Source organism: Danio rerio, chromosome 8 (genome assembly GCF_049306965.1).
Source record: "Danio rerio strain Tuebingen ecotype United States chromosome 8, GRCz12tu, whole genome shotgun sequence".
NCBI classification, from domain to species: domain Eukaryota; kingdom Metazoa; phylum Chordata; class Actinopteri; order Cypriniformes; family Danionidae; genus Danio; species Danio rerio.
Genome location: NC_133183.1, coordinates 44,032,494 through 44,050,841, shown reverse-complemented (window position 1 = coordinate 44,050,841; position 18,348 = coordinate 44,032,494). Strand labels below are relative to the sequence as shown.

Below are 18,348 nucleotides of genomic sequence, written 5' to 3'. Positions count from 1 at the left end.
TTAGAAATCAGTACTTAGTTTTTATTTGCATTTTACATACTGTCTCAACTTTTTCTAATTTGAGGTTGCAGTTCCAGCCCAGCTTCAACAATTATCTGTAGGTGTCAAACAAGCCTGAAGGCTCAGGTGTGTTTAATTAAAGCTAAACTCTGCAGGGCCTTCCCGGAACTGAGTTTGACACCCCTGTTCTAGAGGTAATTTCTGGGGTAATAAATGAGCATATAAAATCTTTTCTGATTTTTTTAACTTGGCTAACTCACAAACCTACAATATGGATATCAGAGAACAATTTACTTAATGAATGAAGTAAATCTAATTCACTTTTAATAGAATACATTTGCTTTACTTACAGTGCATTTGGAAAGTATTCATAGAGCTTCTCTTTGTCTAAATTTTTCATGTTACAGCCGTATTCCAAAATTGATTAAACTAATTTATTTCCTCAAAACTCTACACACAATACTACAATAATATAATGATAATGTGAAAAAAAAGATTTTTTTGAAATTGTTGCAAATACATAAAAAAAAAAAAAAAAAAAACTGAAAAACCCTATGTGCATAAGTATTCCCAGCCTTTGCTCAATACTTTGTTGATGCACCTTTGGCAGCAGTTATAACCTCAAGTCTCTTTGAATATGATGCTACAAGCTTGGCACACCTGTCTTTGCTAATTTTTGCTCATTCCTTTTGCAGTACCTCTCAAGCTCTATCAGGTTGGATGGGAGGCGCCGGTGTACAGTCATTTTCAGACCTCTTCAGAGATGTTCAATAGGATTTAGGTCTGAGGTCATCTTCCCCACAGCATGATGCTGCCACCACCATGCTTCACTGTAGATATGGTAGCCTGGTGATGAGCAGTGCCTTGTTCCCCCGATCACTCAGCTTAGATGGCCGGCCAGCTTTAGGAAGAGTCCTGGTGGTTTCAAACACTGTGCTCATTGGAACTTTCAGAGCAGCAGAATTTTTTTGTAACCTTTCTTAGGATTGTGCCTTGAGACAATCCCGTCTCGGAGGTCTACAGACAATTCTTTTGTCTTCATGCTGGGTTTGTGCTTTGACATGCACAGTCAACCCTGGGACCTTATATAGACAAGTGTATGCCTTTTTAAATCATGTCCAATCAACTGAATTTACCACAGGTGAACTTACATTAAGCTGCTGAAACATCTCAAGAATGATCAGTAGCAACTGATGTACCTGAGCTTCATAGGCAAAGGCCATAAATACTTCTGCACATGGGATTTTCAGGTTTTTTATTTTTAATAAATTTGCAACAATTTCAAAAAAAATCTTTATTTTGTAAAATTTCGAGTAAATCAATAAATTTAATCCATTTGGAATAAGGCTGTAACAAAAAAGTTTGGAAAAAGTCAAGCGCTATATGAATACTTTTCAGATGCACTGTATATATGTCTGCATGGAAAACCTTTCTGCCATGATCTTTTGCTTGCTACTGCTACAGTTGTGAAGATAAGCTATGCTGAGCATTCGGGTTTGAATCTGTGGAAGCACACTTCTACAGAAGATATAGTAAAAGTAGGTAAAACCATGTGGTGAGTGCACTTTTCTATTTTTGCCTTGTATTGAGCACCTGAAAATGTCCAGCCCTGTCTTCCTGTTACATTTCATCAACACAATAAATAAAACTATGTTTCAAGGTATCTTAATTTACCTTAAAGAACTTATTGTTAAATTTTGGCTTTAATTACTAAAAAAAAGTTTTCAAAAATGCATCAAATCAGTATATTTTGCCAATTTATCTTTATTCTCTATTAATAGCTCAACCCAATTTCTATAAGAACCACGAGTGCTGTAGACACTCACAAATCACAAATCAAAAGCAGATTGAAGTGAAGCTCATTGTGCTGGCTGGAGGTCTTTCATTGTAAGACAATCCTGCCAACTCTTTGAAATGACATTGGAAAAGGTTTGTCATTACCTGTCATCAAAATATATCAACAAAGGCACCACAACATGCAGCTTTATGCATATTAAAATGATCAAATCCATTTGATTTGCGTGGTCATTGCTTGTTTCACCATATGGAAACTTACCGTATTAAACCATATTGTGTGCATGAAATGTTCTGGACACAAAGAGATATTCTCACATGACGTTTATGTCTACGTTTGTGGAAGGAATGGCATACCTTTCTCTCTAGGAGGCAGTAGGCAGTGAGAAGAACAAGAAATCCTCCACAGATGGTGACCACAATGAAGCCCAGCCTGTAGAAATCAGCGCCGGAGGACCCCTGAGGATCTTGCCCGAATAATCCTACCGCAGCCTCTTTCAAAGGACAAACATGTGGCTTTAATCATTGCTGGAGGCATGTGTCTGTGTGTGTGTGCATGTGTGTGTGCTTCTTTGAAAATCATTAGAATTTTGCCTACAGCCCTACTAGTTTATCTTTTTTTTTTCTTAATGTAGCTTTGTGTGTTTGTGTGTGTGTATACGTGTGTGTGTGTGTGGTTTCACCTGTGCTGGTGGTTAGTTGAGTTACAGTCGGGGGGTCACTGCTGCTGTACTCTTGCTCGCAGGTCCAGTTAACAGGGGTGTTGATGGACGTAATGAGGTGTAAGTAAAGGGACAGAACCTCCTCGACTCTTTGAAGTGCCTGGACAGGAGACTCTTTGTATTGCGTCTCGAATGCTACAGGGTCCTCCTGCCGAGAACAAGATTGAAAACAAAAAGTAAAAATAAATTCTGAGAGATTAGATTCAACTCTGTGCAACATTGTTTTGGTTCACTCAAAACTCACTCGTCTACTCAACCTAAACTCTAAAACCACTCCTTTCTTTCTTTCTTTCTTTCTTTCTTTCTTTCTTTCTTTCTTTCTTTCTTTCTTTCTTTCTTTCTTCACAGTAAAAATTCTGGGTTCCATACAACCGTTTTTTTGTTGATGTTAATGAGGCCAGATGAATGGAATTGAGATAACTCATTATTTTTTTATTTTTTTATTATTTTTTTTTTTACAAATTTAAGTACATCCAACATATAACAATTAGTTTGTCCCAAGGAAAATCAAGAATTGTGTTTTCAGCTCAATTTAAATAAATTTTTACATTATTTAAATGTAAAAATAAAAATAGTTTGAACAAGCAGATCAACATTTTCATATTTTTTACAAATTTAAGTACATTCACCATAAACCAATTAAGTTGTACCAAAAAATCAAGAATTGTGCTTTCAGCTCATTTTTTAAAAAAGTAGTTTTTAGAAAACAGCAAACATGATTTTTCATTATTTCTTTGTTTCTTATTTCTTTCTTTCAATGATAAATGTGGATTTTTATTTTAGCCAAAAATTACCATTTAATGTATTTTTTAAATAATCACAATACATAAAAATCAGTCTCTGAGAACAAGGACCTGCTTTTTGAACATTGCTTGAATCATCTGAGAACTTGCTCAGAACATTAAGGCCTGTCGCTTGTCAGGAACAAGTGAATGTTTTGGACAGGCAAGTGAAAGAAAAATGCACTTCCCCTATCAGACAAGCAACTTCAAAATAGTTGCATTGCGTCCATAAACACATCCTTCTTTTTGAATTAATCTTTTAGGTTAAAGAGTTGTTTTTTTCATTTGTTGGTTGTTCAAACTACTTAATTAAATTGAGCTGAAACAAGACAATAATTGAGGGTTTTTTGAGGTGGGGACTTGATTTTTTATGTTCAGTTCACTTAAATTGGTAAAAACTAAAAAACCTAATTCCTTTATGTTGTCCCAACACAAATCGATCATGTGGAACCAAGCATTTTATACAGTGTTGGACATTCAATTTTTACAATTTTAAAATTCAAATACAACATGTACTATCATATTTAATGCAAAATATTTACATTAAACCAACTGTAAAGTGTTCTTGTAGCCATCAACTATAATTCACACCTTTTACATTTTCAGATTTATTCAAATAAACTAAATCACATAAAAATGCTATTTGTTTAAGGCTGTCAAATGCCAAAAAATACCTTAATTCAAAGCTTAATAGCATGTGGAGAATGACTTATAGAGACACTAAGGGCCCTATCATACACACGGCTCAACGTGGCTCAAGTCGCGACGCAATAGTTGTTTGCTAGTTTCAGCTTAGCGCAAAAGTCGTTTTGACGTATTCCGCCACGCTGTTTAAATAGCAAAGGCATTTGCGCTCATATGTGCGCCCATAGGCGTTCTGGTCTAAAAGGGAAGGCGTTCTGAGGCCCACTGCTGGCGCGTTGCTATTTTGAGAAACTATAATAGATTTTTCAATAGACCAAAACAAAGCCAGTCTATTGTCCAACGCAAGACGCTTTAGTTATGCGTCTCGCTTACACACTGCTTAATACACACAAGATGTAGAGCAATACGCAAATATCTTTACAAATGAAAAAGAATTAAAATATTAAGGATATATTTAGGATATAAATATGAAGGATTAAAATATTACAAAACATATTATTTTCTAGCCTACATAAATTTAAAAACCACTGCCTTCATACCTTCTTCATCTAGGGAGACTTTTTCAGTTAAATTTCAGTTAAATTCAATTAGCTTTTTTATAATGCAATCATTATTAGCAGTATTATTTATTATATCCATATTTATATTTGTTTTATTAAAAACAAACTTAGATTTGTCCATCTGTCAAGTTTCAGACCATATGGGGCACAGCATGTGTATTTGGATATGGTTTTTGACCACACTTCGTTATTATTGTTCATTTATTCATTTGCTGGAAATTAGAACTGAATTTAGAAATAGTTTTGAAACAAATCTTAGCGCTTAACAAATTAAATTAATTATTTATAGGCTAATTGATGTATGTGCATACAAGGTTTCCCTATCACGAGAGCGAAAGTGAAAGTAGATTATGAGATGCCTTATCTCTCATTCTCTCGCTGCAGATGCTCTGTTTAACTGTTTTCTTGCGCGTGAAATGCTCAGTTTTTCCACTTACAAAGTTTGTCATGTAAATAGCAAATGCGCTTATGGGACTTAAAGGGAATGGTACAGGCATGTGCACACATAAGGCTCAACCTGTGCAGTGTACATGCCCTTTTTAGTCTTGAATAGACAGTGCCCTTCCAAAGTGATCTGAAGTGCCCTAGCGAAACCCCCCCACCCCCCCGGTCTTCAGTTTTCCCGTGACATATCACCCCCCCCCCTCTTCAGTTTTCGCGTGACATTTAACCCCCCCCTCCTCCGCTCTTCAGTTTTAGCGCAACAACACCCCCCCCCCAACCCCCCCCCACACACAACTTCAAAAATTTTTGTCTTAAAAGGTCTCTGCACAGGCCTGGAATGGGAAATGAGACTTTTTGAGAGGTTTATTCTACCTATAGCTCATTAAGAAAATAACCTCAACCCTTTTAGCGGATTTTTCCGTCCTTGTATTAGCAAAAGTGGATTCTGACACGCCTTGAAAGCGTTTGCACTTTGCGCATGGACCATCAAAATAGAGCCCTAAGTTACAATTAGTGCACTACTCATTAGTTTTCTGTTGCACCACTAAATATATTTTAGATGTAGCTCTATGAGGCTGTTGAAACTTGGTAATTTCATGCATTTTTGCATGATAACAATCCGATTGTGAAATTGGCAGGTGTAAATGGACAAATGAAATGCATTTGAGATGGATATAAATCCAATCTCTCAAACTGCTTCAGATGGGACGCATTGGTTTCAACAACCAGATGCATTCCAGGACAGGGCTAGATGTATCTGGCTGCCTATGTAAATTTCACTCCTCTCAAAATTTAAAAACAAGAGAGCGCGCGTTATGGGCTCTCTGACCAACAGAGAAGACAGTGTAAATGCAATAAGCAATGATAACACCACAGATGACAGTTTCAGATGATTTAATTATTTATCTTCCTTTCATTTTGTTTAATTTAATTCGTATTTTTAAATTTTATTTATTTATTTATTTATTTATTTTGGACCGTGAAATGATCAAATACAAATGCTAAATTAATATCAAACAGCAGCATTAACAACAGAGACACAGTACACACCTAAAGAATAGAAAAATACAGAGCACAGCATTTTCATTGTTTACAAAGCCACTGTGTTTCTTTGTGGGGAGAGTCGGTTATACACAAATAAATGTAAACCCTATACAGTTTTAAATAATGTCTTGCGCATATTTGTATAGTATAGTCGACTCAGAGTCTAATAAATGAATCGTGTTGGGTTCGGATCTTTTGCCTGAACGCATCGACGTCAGTACTGTATCTCACCAAATACGAACTACCCGATCTGGTAAAACATGAATATGCCTTTCCTTTCAGACACTAGTCTAGATCATGACACGAAGATGACAATCACTAAAGATTCGGCGGCAGGGAATAAAGAGTTGAAGTTCATTTTCACAACAATACCACAGAATAGCTGACCCATGTTTGTTCCCGTCATTTTTTAGATTTTTGATTTGATAACCAATAAACTGGCTGTTTGCTATGTAAGAAAGAAGCAGCAGAGACTATCATGTATAGGACTTTGTCAGACTTTGATAGGGACTTTGTCAGTAACTGCTATAGTTCATTTGGAGCAGTTTCTTCTTCATCTGGATCATAACATGTAAGTGTAATTAAAATTGATGCCTCGTTCTGTACTTTGCAAAATATGTGTTTAATTGGGTGTTGTAAGTTGTGATCACTCTGTGCGGCTTGTAATCATGTGTCTGTTATAGATCACTACTTGTACTGTATCTCTCTGGTTAAATCTGTATGGGGTAATTTACATATTGCGTCCAAAACCACGTTGAAAACACGACGTTTGCTTTTTCCTTTAACGATTTAAATGCGTTTCTGAACTCACGATCCTCTACCATCAGCTGTTTGTCACACAAGCTGCGTGGTCAATTTTTAAAATAGTTCAACTTTTGCCACTGTGTGGATTATAACTGAATGTGTGACGTTGTTATTACTTGGGGTTAGCGTTAAGAGTTGAGTAATATGCTGGTGTTTAAATTCATTTCTTTATTGCATTCCTGCATTGGGCTCGCACACTCTGTACTCTGACTACTTCATGAGCATTGTGGGCATTTCTCTCTGTCTCACACTGAACCCAGTCGACCAATCACAACAGACTGGGACATTGGACTAATAAGGCTCATGCAAAGGAGGGGTTTGGGAACAAATGAATCGTTGAACAAAACATATGGGAGTCGTTGAACAATTTGAAGGATTCTGATTGAGTATTACATTCAATGTGACTATGCATTACTCACACACTAACTACGTTCTGCCTATGAACGAGCTGCATCTGAAGTAAATTTAGTTACAAACTAGCTAGCAGTTACAAAGCCTTTAGTGTGGATTTACAATCCAGTTTAAGCAGGAACTTACGAACAGCTGGTGCAGCATTCCCTGGAGATCTACAAACTGATAATTAGGATCTGAAAGAGCACTTGATAATTACAGACAGGTGTGCTGATCAACTCTGTAGGAAGGTAGATCTCCAAGAGCAAGGTTGGGCACCCCTGATTTAGGATAAATTCTACTCAAAGTTTTTATGCCCTTCAATAACTTCCCTCTGTTTCATTGACTCTGATGTACATAATTGATTATGTTACAAAATTGTCCATTACTCGAGGAACATCTGAATGGGTGTAAATGTAATGCCTTAAACCCTTAATCACTTGAACAATACACTATTGTGACATCACAAAACCAGGGGTCAAGGGTATGTCCATGCAAGCTTCCCTCTGTTGCTTAATGAAGTGAAGCACACTTTAAAATGGTGGCATGGAATACTCAGAGGGGAAATGCTTAGGGAAGTTCACGGATGCATCTCTAAAAGTGGAGTGGAATGCAGCCCTAGACTTATTGGCTGTTTCCCAATACCGAGAATGAGGAGAACAGACAAACTGTCTTGCCAAGTTACCTCCAAGGAACAAACTCGCAAGACCACGAGAACGCATCCTGTGAGAAATGAGATGCCCTGATATACCTGGTCACACGACCTTCACACGTTTTGACAGAAAATAAATTTAGACTACATTCATACAATTTCCTTGCTGTGTTAAACATTATTTGGAAAATATTTAAAAAAGAAAAAAAGGTGGGTAATAATTTTTGACTTCAACTGTATGTATACTTTATATACAAATTAAATCAATTTTAATAGGAATGTCCCTAAATAAACATCTTTCCATGCATTTATTAATTTAAAACACATTTTGATCTTTTTAGAGAAACTCCTGAGATAAACAAGTTATATCTTTGAGAATATAAATTTATATAATCTAGTTCCAAATTAACAGTCATATTTATATAACTAAAAAGTTATATTCTTTGCTTTTTAGAATTGTCATTCCATAAAAACTATCACAGCCCAGATATGGGGGACATTAAAACCTTTGCTTCCTGGACACATGATAGGGCAGGGTCTCAACAACTGTGCCTTTGTCTTAAAGTGATACTTTCAAGCTGGTCAGAGCTGTTGAAACCTCAGGATCTATTGAAGACCCTAAAACAAGATCTATAACTAAGACTCAGTCATGCACATGTTCTCTGTCCCCATCTACAAACTCTGCCCCATTCTAAAACACATAATACACTTTTTAGACTTGCTTGCTTGCTTTTGGACTTTTTTTTTTTTGCAGACTGCAGACAAAGTAATACGTCTCAATAAAGTAATTCTGCTTGTTTGAGTCTCCTAGACTGGGTTCTCATTTTCATTTATTTCTTTACAAAATATCTATGACCTAAAAATAATAGTGAATATATAATGCCGTGGGCGACGCAGTGGTGCAGCAGGTAGTGCTGTCGCCTCACAGCAAGAAGGTTGCTGGTTGGAGGCTCGGCTGGGTCTTTTTGTATTTTTGCATTTCTGTATGAAGTCCCTGCGTTCGCGTGGGTTTCCTTCAGGTGCTCCGTTTTCCCCCACAAGTCCACAGACATGCGATACATGTGATTGGGGAAGCTAAAATTGTCTGTAGAGTATGAGTATGAATGAGAGTGTACGGGTGGTCCCCAGTGATGTGTTGCAGCTGGAAGGGCATCCGCTGTGTAAAACAGATGCTGGAAAAGTTAGCGGTTCATTCCGCTGTAGCAACCCCATATTAATAAAGGTACTAAGACAAAAAGAAAATGAATGAATATAATGCCATGCTTTCCTGTATTTATTTTAAGTAGTGCACTCACAAGTCTGCATTTGATTTATCTACTATACCAAGAAATCTTTTGTTTTCTTTCGTACATTCTCTGTACTTGCTTCTTGATTATTAGAATCGAGCTTTGGACGTGAGAAAAAACCTCAGAGAACATGCTGTGAAGCATTTAAGACATCACAGAAAGCTGTTCTGCAGATGGGAATGGGTGAAAATGCCATTAAAGGAAAGATACTTGGAAATAAAAATGTCTTATTGGGTATCTTTAAAAGGTCATGACAAAAAGCCCCCGACTAAGACAATATTTGAAGAATGCTGAGAACATGAGAGTGTTGGTCAACTGAAATTTGGCAGTTAAAGATGATGTTGAACATGGTGATTTAAGGTGAAGCAAGATTACCTAAACCTTTATTAAGAAACGGCCATTATATGTTAGTTTAACGGGGTGTGCTATGAGAACAAAAACAATGTTTTGAATTTCCAGATCATAATTTAGAGTAATTTGGCTGAGTCATTATAAACACTTTAAAATCAAACTTTAATATCAAGACATAAACTGTACAGAGAGCAACACTGAAGTGCTGGAATAAATGCCCTATGCTAATATACTCTATTACCACTATGTTTTCTGTATCTATAATAAAAATGATTTACTTTCCATCTCTCGTTTTCTCTGACAAGTAACTTTTACATTTGGACAGAGCAAACGGCAAATTTACTTAAATCACATGAGAATGCCTAATGTCAAGTGTTGAATCAGAGATGATTTGACAGATGTGGATCTTTTATTTTGATTACAGACCTCTGGTTACATTGATTCTTTAAACTAGTTTGTGAATCATATTTAAAATATCTGTATGGATAAATCTGAGATTACTTCAAGTGCTCATGTTTGTTGTGAAGTACAAATCTATCAGTGTAATAGACACATTTATCAGAGTAAAGGCAACATCTAATAAGCCTTCAATGATTAGCCATGAGAGCAAAAATACATGAAAGGCTCAGTAGCTAAAACGATTTGATAAGTGAAACAAAAAATAGTTTAGTTATTTGCCGTATTGGTACAGACTTACACTTTTATGTGTCAAAAGTATTGAAGTTAGCATTAGCTGTATACTTAAATTAACCAGTAGAGTGGATTTAATGTATGTGAAAGATTTAGGGTCTTATCATACACCCAGCGGAATAAGGCGAAGGCGTGTTTGGTGTGATGTGTTGCTATTTTCAGACCAAAGCAACCCTAATTTTCCCGTTTTGCACCACATTGTTTAAATCTATTTCTGCTGTTATATGGACTCATGTGTGTTCTGGTCTAGAAAGAAAATATTTTTTATATAAATATAAAACCCCTGCCTCCATGACTTCTTCACAAATCTTTGAAACAAATCGTTGTGCCTAACAAAAAATAAATTAAATATGCAGGTTAATGAATGTCTTCAATGGAGTGCGTACATCACTGTTTCCTTATCCAAAAAAAGTAAAAGTGTAAAAAGTTAAAGTAAAGTAAAGAGAAAATAAAGAGGCCGAATGGAGGAGGCTCATTCTTTATTCTCGCTGCAGATGGTCAGGTTTTCTCGCTAAAAAAGCGTTCAGTTTTTCCACTTACAAAGTCCGCGCGACACAACTGATACTTAAAGAGAATGGGAGATGAGACTCTGATTGGTTTAATGCACATTATGCTTTAAACACACCCATTACTCATTGAGAGACTAAGCACAACCCTGTTAGACCATGCGCAGCGGCACAAACCAGTGAATTCGGACACAACCTTATTGCTTTTGCGCCATGCCCTTTAGACTTTGCACCTAGATCATTAAAATAGAGCCCTAAACTTTCTTAATCTTCTGATATAATGCATATATAATTATTTTAAATCATTTAAGGTAATGTTTAAAAAATAAAAATAAAAACATTCTGAAAACAATCATGATCTGATGCAGCCTATTCAAATAGAAAAGATGAGGTATTTTCTACTGCCGTACCATTTCTCTCTCTATATATATTCTGTATTGATGTAAGGCCTAATATGTGTTACTTTTATCTATAAGGTTATTTGATCTATTTTATCAATTTATTTATCTATATATAAAAATTGTATGTGTTTTGTATTTTTATATTGTTCTTGATGCAAGAACATATTATTGTATAGCTTAATTCAGAGACAAAAAGTGAACTAATTGTTTTCTGCTGCTAAATTGGAACAGCTGTTATCTTGGGATTCTGTCTGACTAATATGCATGAATAAAGCAGAGTTAAACAATAGAAACATTCTAAAACACTGATTTTAGAAGTGTTCTGCATATGTATTATTATTCTAACGAACATTATACACTGCAGTTCAAACTGCAGGCTTGTGATTGATTGATTGATTGATTGATTGATTGATTGATTGATTGATTGATTGATTGATTGATTGATTGATTGATTGATTGATTGATTGATTGATTGATTGATTGATTGATTGAGCTGCATTTTTACATGCTGTCAAGAACGTAGCAGGTTTATACATTTAGCTTCTGTATGATTCTTCCTTTAAACTGAAATGGGAATCCCTATGAAATATTTTCATAGCAACATATGCAAGTTAAACCAAGAAAGACAAATGATCTGTTCAGTGCTATAGCCAGATATAAGCACTTCCTTAAGTGAAGTCTGAGTAGATCCCATAATCCACAAGCTTTGCTTCATGTCATGAGAGCTTATGATTTGATGAAATGGCTGTTGAAAGACAAGGCTCTGCCACACTGTTAAGCATGTTTCAGTTGGAAACGAGGTTAACAAGAGTAAATGTATCAATAAGTAAGTAAACACTCTTTAATGGAGATTTTAAAAGAAGAAATTATGTTGAAAATGGGTAGAGTGGCCATTTTACATTTTTTTAATGTGCGTAGCAGTGTGACATTTTTGTACCTCATGTTCTTAAGAATTCTCACGCACAGGCTGATATTTGATACACCAGCTGCCAGACCAAAGAAATGCCAAACTGAATTTTTGTAAAATACTTTTTTTTTTTTTTTCCAAAAATAGTTGAACATGTCTACAGATATGACAAGCTGGTAAGTGAACCAATTATGAATACCCAACTAGCGTAATAAGGAACAGCAAATCCAATGGGTTTACTGGAGATATGTAGCTCTCATGAAAAGAACATATGAAGAGCGCTGATATGATCACAGATACGGGTCAGAATGCTTGAGTGATGTTTCTGAATGCATTTCATAAAAGAGTGGATCAGTTTTAGCCTTTCATATACATCCAATATCACTCGGAGAACACAATCAACTCCAGACTCCTGCTTCTGAAATGTTACCTTCATTCAAACAAACCTGCCATGTCCGGTAAAATGCTGGCTTTAAAGCTTCTCTTACTACGAACCTGAACATTCCTAGGTAACCGTTTAGAGTGAGGTGAAGATTTTCACTGTCATTTTCAATGACTTTTCCTCCTACATGTTATAAACTTTTTTTTTAAATCTAAAGAATCCATTTTTTAAGAACAATTTGAAGAATTAAAAGGTTCTTTGGATGGTAAAGGGTCTCCATGAAACCAATGTTCTTCCTCATTCAGTCTTAATAGAACTTCATGTTACAAGGCCCAGTGCAAGCACTTTTTGTTGACACTATTCTGTTAGAAAATAAACAGATTTCAATTTATCTAAATTATATGGAAATTATATGATAGACTGATTGAATAAATGATGCCAGACATCTAAAAAAAATCATATCACTTGCACAATGTTCAAATGTTCTACCCTTTTTTTATGTTTGGGATAAAAACATCCACTGAAATGAATCTCGGTAAGAATCAGAAATTTTTTTTTTTGTATAAATCTGTTAATCAGCCTCAGTCCTGATCAAAACTACTAAATGTTTTTAAAAACTACAGGGTTTTTAACTCTACAATTGCCAAGTTTACAAATTATTTCACTGGTTTAGTGAAAAAAAGCACACAAATTGACTTCAATATAAAAAGTAATTGTGGACTGGATTTTTTTAATGTTATATTACAGTCTTGGACATGTGAATGCTTAATAACAACATTGGCTTTGTTTACTAAGTTGTTCTAAAAGTATGTACTTTCCCTTAAGTACATTTTTAGTGCAGGATCAGTTTTACTCCTCTACTTTCCTTCAACCTGCAGTCACTACTTTATTTTTTCATGTCAAAAAAATAAAATCCTGAGATTCCAGTTCAATCAAATCGCACAAAGAAAGTAAATCTCATCATTCTGAACTACCTGAATACATGGGCGCTTTATAAATGCAGCAAATCGTTTGAAAGCATTAAAAGTATCCAAAAAGACCAAGAAGATGTCCAAAACTTTTCCACACAGTGACCCAGAGACTGCATGCCACTAATGAGAAGATGGCAGATTTTTACTGTGATGACTGAATTCTCCAAATAGTCTTGAACTATAACTTAATGCACTACAGACTGTTACGTTTAAAAACACATACCCAGTAATTGCATGTAAACGTTTTTCACAGCGTAATACTCAATACTCACTCTTGAGTACTTTTAAAAGGGCTACTTTTTACTAATAATTTGAGTAATATTGACAACAGATACTTTTAAACTACTTGTACCACAGTTTTGGGCAAGTTATGGTACTTTTACTTGAGTAAGATTTTTCAGTACTCTTTCCACCACTGCTTGAGGATGAGTAAATATTGAGTAAATTGTCTAACTATTAATTATGCTTTGTTCATTAGAGTCATTTGAACATTTAGAAGAAAACTGAAGCTTATTATAAACCAAAACACTGAGATCAACATATGTGAGACAGCACACACCTCCAGTTCCTCGTTTAATGAAGGTACGCAGTGCTGGGAGTAGATGTTGAGAATGAGGTTCTGTAAGGAGACCACTGATTGCGCACTTCCTGAGCCCCGCACGTATCTGAAGTGGACGTTTACCAGTTCAAGCACTCTTGGCAAAGCAGCCTTCACATAACACACCACACTCTAAAAGACAGACAACGAGAAGGGGTAAGAAACAAGTTGAAGAACAAAATATGACACATTCGCATGTGAGCTTATATTTTCAGAAGAGATCAAGCCGTTAGCGTTGGCTTCATAGCTGGTTTCAGTTACCGAACTGATGACGCACTTTGTGAATCATCTTTTGTGAGATTGTACTATTGACTATATGTTTTGAATTTGGGAGCCTATAAACCAAAGTTCAGAAATTCAGGCTGTCTACAGAACAACAGACTCTTGTGCTTGAAGATGGAGCTACTTGAGATCTACTTCAAAAATGCACTCTGAATTCAACCAAGTCATGGGTGCCTCAACAGAAATCCAAGCTGTGAGTGATGACACTTTGGACTGACTATCTAATCTAAAACACACCTCCAGCTTTGATGTATTTCCAAGGGCAGATTCAAAACAGAAGACGTTGGAATAGAAGGTTGTATTATGGAAAAAAGCAAAGATCTGTTTTTAAACACTGATTTAAAAGCAAAGCAAAAGGTTTTAAAGAGATTCTTACCAGGTGTTTTCTCTCAATGAATGTGTATGTGATTGAGCAGCCAGTCCGGAGCTGATTACTTATCTGGTCAGTAAAATGAAATGAGGCGAAATGTTAGGAGATCCAAGTGTTGCGTTTGAAAGGAAAAGGTGCTGTAAAGCTTTATTGTGATTGGACTTCTCACCAGTTGTTTTATTTGAAGCAGGTGGTCCATAGTTATGGCATGTTTGCAAGGACCGGGGATGTCCATCATGGAGAGGGGAACACACAGTAGCATGAGAACACACACATTCTTCACCTATAGTGACACGCAAAGACAAACACACACATGTTTGTTTTTTCTATCATCTGGGGGCTTTCCATAGCCATGCTTCAATTTCATAATAGCAAGTTTTAATTTAAGCACCCTTCTAAGCACTTAAACTATTCTGTATTTTAAATTTAGATTTTGTAAAATAATAATAATAAAAAGTATTTTAATAAGTAATGCAATATAAATGAATGCATTTATATATTTATAAAACAATTGTACAATTAAAATAAATTTACACATGACTGGTTATACAATTTATCTTATTAACATAAGAATTGTCATGTCAATGACATAACATATAATTCAATCCAATATATGTATTGATGACTTAGTAATTTAATGTACTTGTTTAATTAATTAGTTACACATTGCATGATGAGACTTTAGAATGCAGTTACATTCCCCTAAAGTCCAAGATATTAGGGCAAAAGTGCCCCGTATTAACTTTTGTCTCATTTTAGCCCCCCTGAATTATTTTAGTTTACAATTTCTGTTTAATGGAGAGAAGATTTTGGTTCAACACATTTCTGAACATAATAGTTTTAATAACTTATTTCCAATAACTGATTTATTTTATATTTGCCATGAGGACAGTACATAATATTTCATATGATCTTTTTCAAGACACTTCTCACAAATATTTATCTTTTAAATTCATATTCTTAATAGGAGGCTGTCCAATATTGTATTTGTGCATATACATTAAAAAGTCAGTACTGAAGCCAAATCTGGAGCTTATCTAACAAAATAACGGTTCAAAAACTAGTATACCTAAATTTATATGTTATAGAAAATTATTAAATACAACAAAACAAATTAAAAGTTCAGCTGAAATTTTGTAGTTTTTTTTTTTTTTTTTTGCAATGTTTTGCATGAATTTAATTGTATTATCTTTTAATTTCTAAATATGTTTGGTGACTATAATATTATTTTAATAAGTATATCTGTTTAATTAATCTGTTTTGCTTAAATGCACCAAAAATACTTTGCCTATATTCACTGAGAAATGAATAAAATATATTTTTATGTATATATTAGCCCCTCTGTATATGTTGCCCTGATTTCTGTTTACCAGAAAAAATATTTTTTCAACGCATTTATAAACATAATTGTTTTAAGTAACTCATGTATAATAACTGTTTTCCAGCCTCTGGCACCTAGACTGCAGCTCTACACAAGACGTTTGGCTATAAGAGAAATGGTCGTGCCCAACTGAGCCTGGTTTCTCTCAGGGTTTTTTTTCCTTCACTTTCGCCAATCGGTGAAGTTTGTTCCTCGCCGCTGTCGCCACTGGCTTGCATGGATCGGTACTTGTGGAGCTGCGCAACGATGGATTTTCACTTCAGTGTTTGGACTTTCAGCAGTGAAAATTAAACCACACTGAAATAAACTAAATCGAACTTAAACTCTGAAAACTGGACAGACACTGTTTCAATTAACTATAATATTCTATGTGAAGCAACTTTTCAACATTAAATTGAACTGATTTCATATATTTTTCCATGACGACAGTATATATTACTAGATACTTTTAAGACAAGAATATTCAAGGCATAACTATGCTAATTAAGCAAATTAGGGTAATTAGACAAGTCAATGAATATTGATGGTTTGTTCTGTAGACTATCAAAAAAGATTGCTTCAAGTTGCTAATAAAGCTGACATTAAAATTAAAAATAATAATAATAAATTAACAGTTTTTATTCTTGCCTAAATAAAACAAGTTAGACTTTCTCCTGAAGAAAAAATATCATACTGTCATAAAGGTGTAACCTTTCAAGACCTCTTCAGTTTATTACAGGAGAGTCAAAATAAGGAATTTCAGCGTTTTTTTTGCCAGGTATGTCACTGGCATTGGTCTTCTATCACTGTCAATATATCTGTTCTCTTTTTCCATTTCTGCTGCTTTTGATATATCTACATCTGCTTTACCTTTTGGAGAAATTCTTTTGAATTCTGTTTATTCCAGGTAGTAAACGTCTCAATGGTAACAGTCAACACGCACTAAAATATAACCGTTCTTTAATTCTAAAGAATAATCTATAGTTTTTTTTTTGTTTTTGTTTTTTTTCACAATAAATACACAAGCAAACTGACGTTTTAGTTATTGGTTGTCTAATATACAAATGCTTGTAAAGAAGTCAGTTGTGCCAATTTTAATAAATTATTCTCCTTATCTTAGTTGACCTGAAGGTAAACTGTACCTCTATTGTACACCATAAGCAGACATATATAGCTGATGTAATCATTTCACAATGAATGTGAACATTTCCTCAAAAGAAACATCTCAGAAAACACACCAGATGTCCTGGAGCATTAAAGTGCATATATACTACCACTTCATCACTTCAAAATTGTCTTAAATAAAATAACTTGTACATCAGACAACCATAACATCATAGAGCATAAATCATAAATTCATAGAATAAAATTAAATCATAAATAAAAAATAAATAAAATCATAAAATAAAGCGCTCTTATTCAGAATCAAATCAACATGAGATGTATTTTCAGCCTTTGGAAGGACCACGTGTGTGGCTGTAAGCCTACCTTGGTTTTGTAGAAGAGAAGGGGTGTAGGGTTGTTCATCTGGCTCACCGATCCAGCAGGAGAAGATTACAGTCCTCGGTTAGATGCATTTGAGCAGTTCCAGGTGATGAGTTGGTGTTCAAAGTTGAATTGGAATGACAGCAAAGCTCATAACTCAGTTGATCCACCATCTAAAATTCAAGCTCACCGACCCAAATCCTACTCTTTAATGCATACTCCTGTTAAACAGGGCACAGTGATTGAGCAACTTGTGGTTAGTAAATTGTCTCACAGTAACTCTGTGTGCCTTGCTTTCACCTCCTCCTTTACTTTTTTATTAACTTCTCTCCGCCTTGCCATGCCCACGCCTCTTTCACTCTCTCTTTTAATGTTCTCTTGTTTCATAATAGCTTTATGAAAGCAGGATTTTCTGCTTACTACATCATTTTAAATTTAAATAGTATGCCCATGTATTAAACATGACACAGGAAATGATATGATTTGAGCCTCATTATCTTTCTCTATCCTCACTCAAAGCCCGCTGCCACAGTCTTAGAATCACCTAATACATCAGTCTATCTGTCAACCTATTTATGATCAAAGTTCTCACACCAATTGCTTTTTTCTTCTTCTCTTTGCACGCTTATGGTCAGATGCTCAGATGTTCTCTGTGTTCTCCTTGGGCAGATGACATCTTCTGAAGCCTGCTGAGAGACATCTTAATATATTAACTGTCAGAACAAAAGTCATTGCCCTCAGGAGATTGGGAAATACTGTGTTCTCCGCAGGATTGGTTAAGATAAAAAGAAACAAGCGTCAATCAAAAGTGTTTCCTAGATGATTTTCCATGACTCATTCTCACTTATATCCATGAGACATGAAAGGACAACTGTTTTCCAAATGATTCACAATAGTTGACTTCAAGTGTGATTTAAGAATT

The 18,348-nt window shown here is 35.1% G+C and overlaps 1 protein-coding gene across 1 annotated transcript in view; it reads right to left on the bottom strand.

Moving 5' to 3' along the window:
* csf1b (colony stimulating factor 1b (macrophage)) overlaps window positions 1-17,713 on the bottom strand; it is a 33,852-nt gene extending 16,139 nt beyond the window's left edge. The window contains exons 1-6 of the mRNA NM_001080076.2: window positions 17,430-17,713; window positions 14,751-14,864; window positions 14,588-14,650; window positions 13,891-14,061; window positions 2,478-2,664; window positions 2,152-2,288 (exon numbers count right to left, since the gene is read on the bottom strand). Of these exons, the coding sequence (NP_001073545.2) occupies window positions 2,152-2,288; window positions 2,478-2,664; window positions 13,891-14,061; window positions 14,588-14,650; window positions 14,751-14,864; window positions 17,430-17,468 (711 nt within the window). The 5' untranslated portion in view covers window positions 17,469-17,713. The remainder of the gene's footprint in view (window positions 1-2,151; window positions 2,289-2,477; window positions 2,665-13,890; window positions 14,062-14,587; window positions 14,651-14,750; window positions 14,865-17,429) is intronic.
* Window positions 17,714-18,348: the final 635 nt, after the last annotated feature.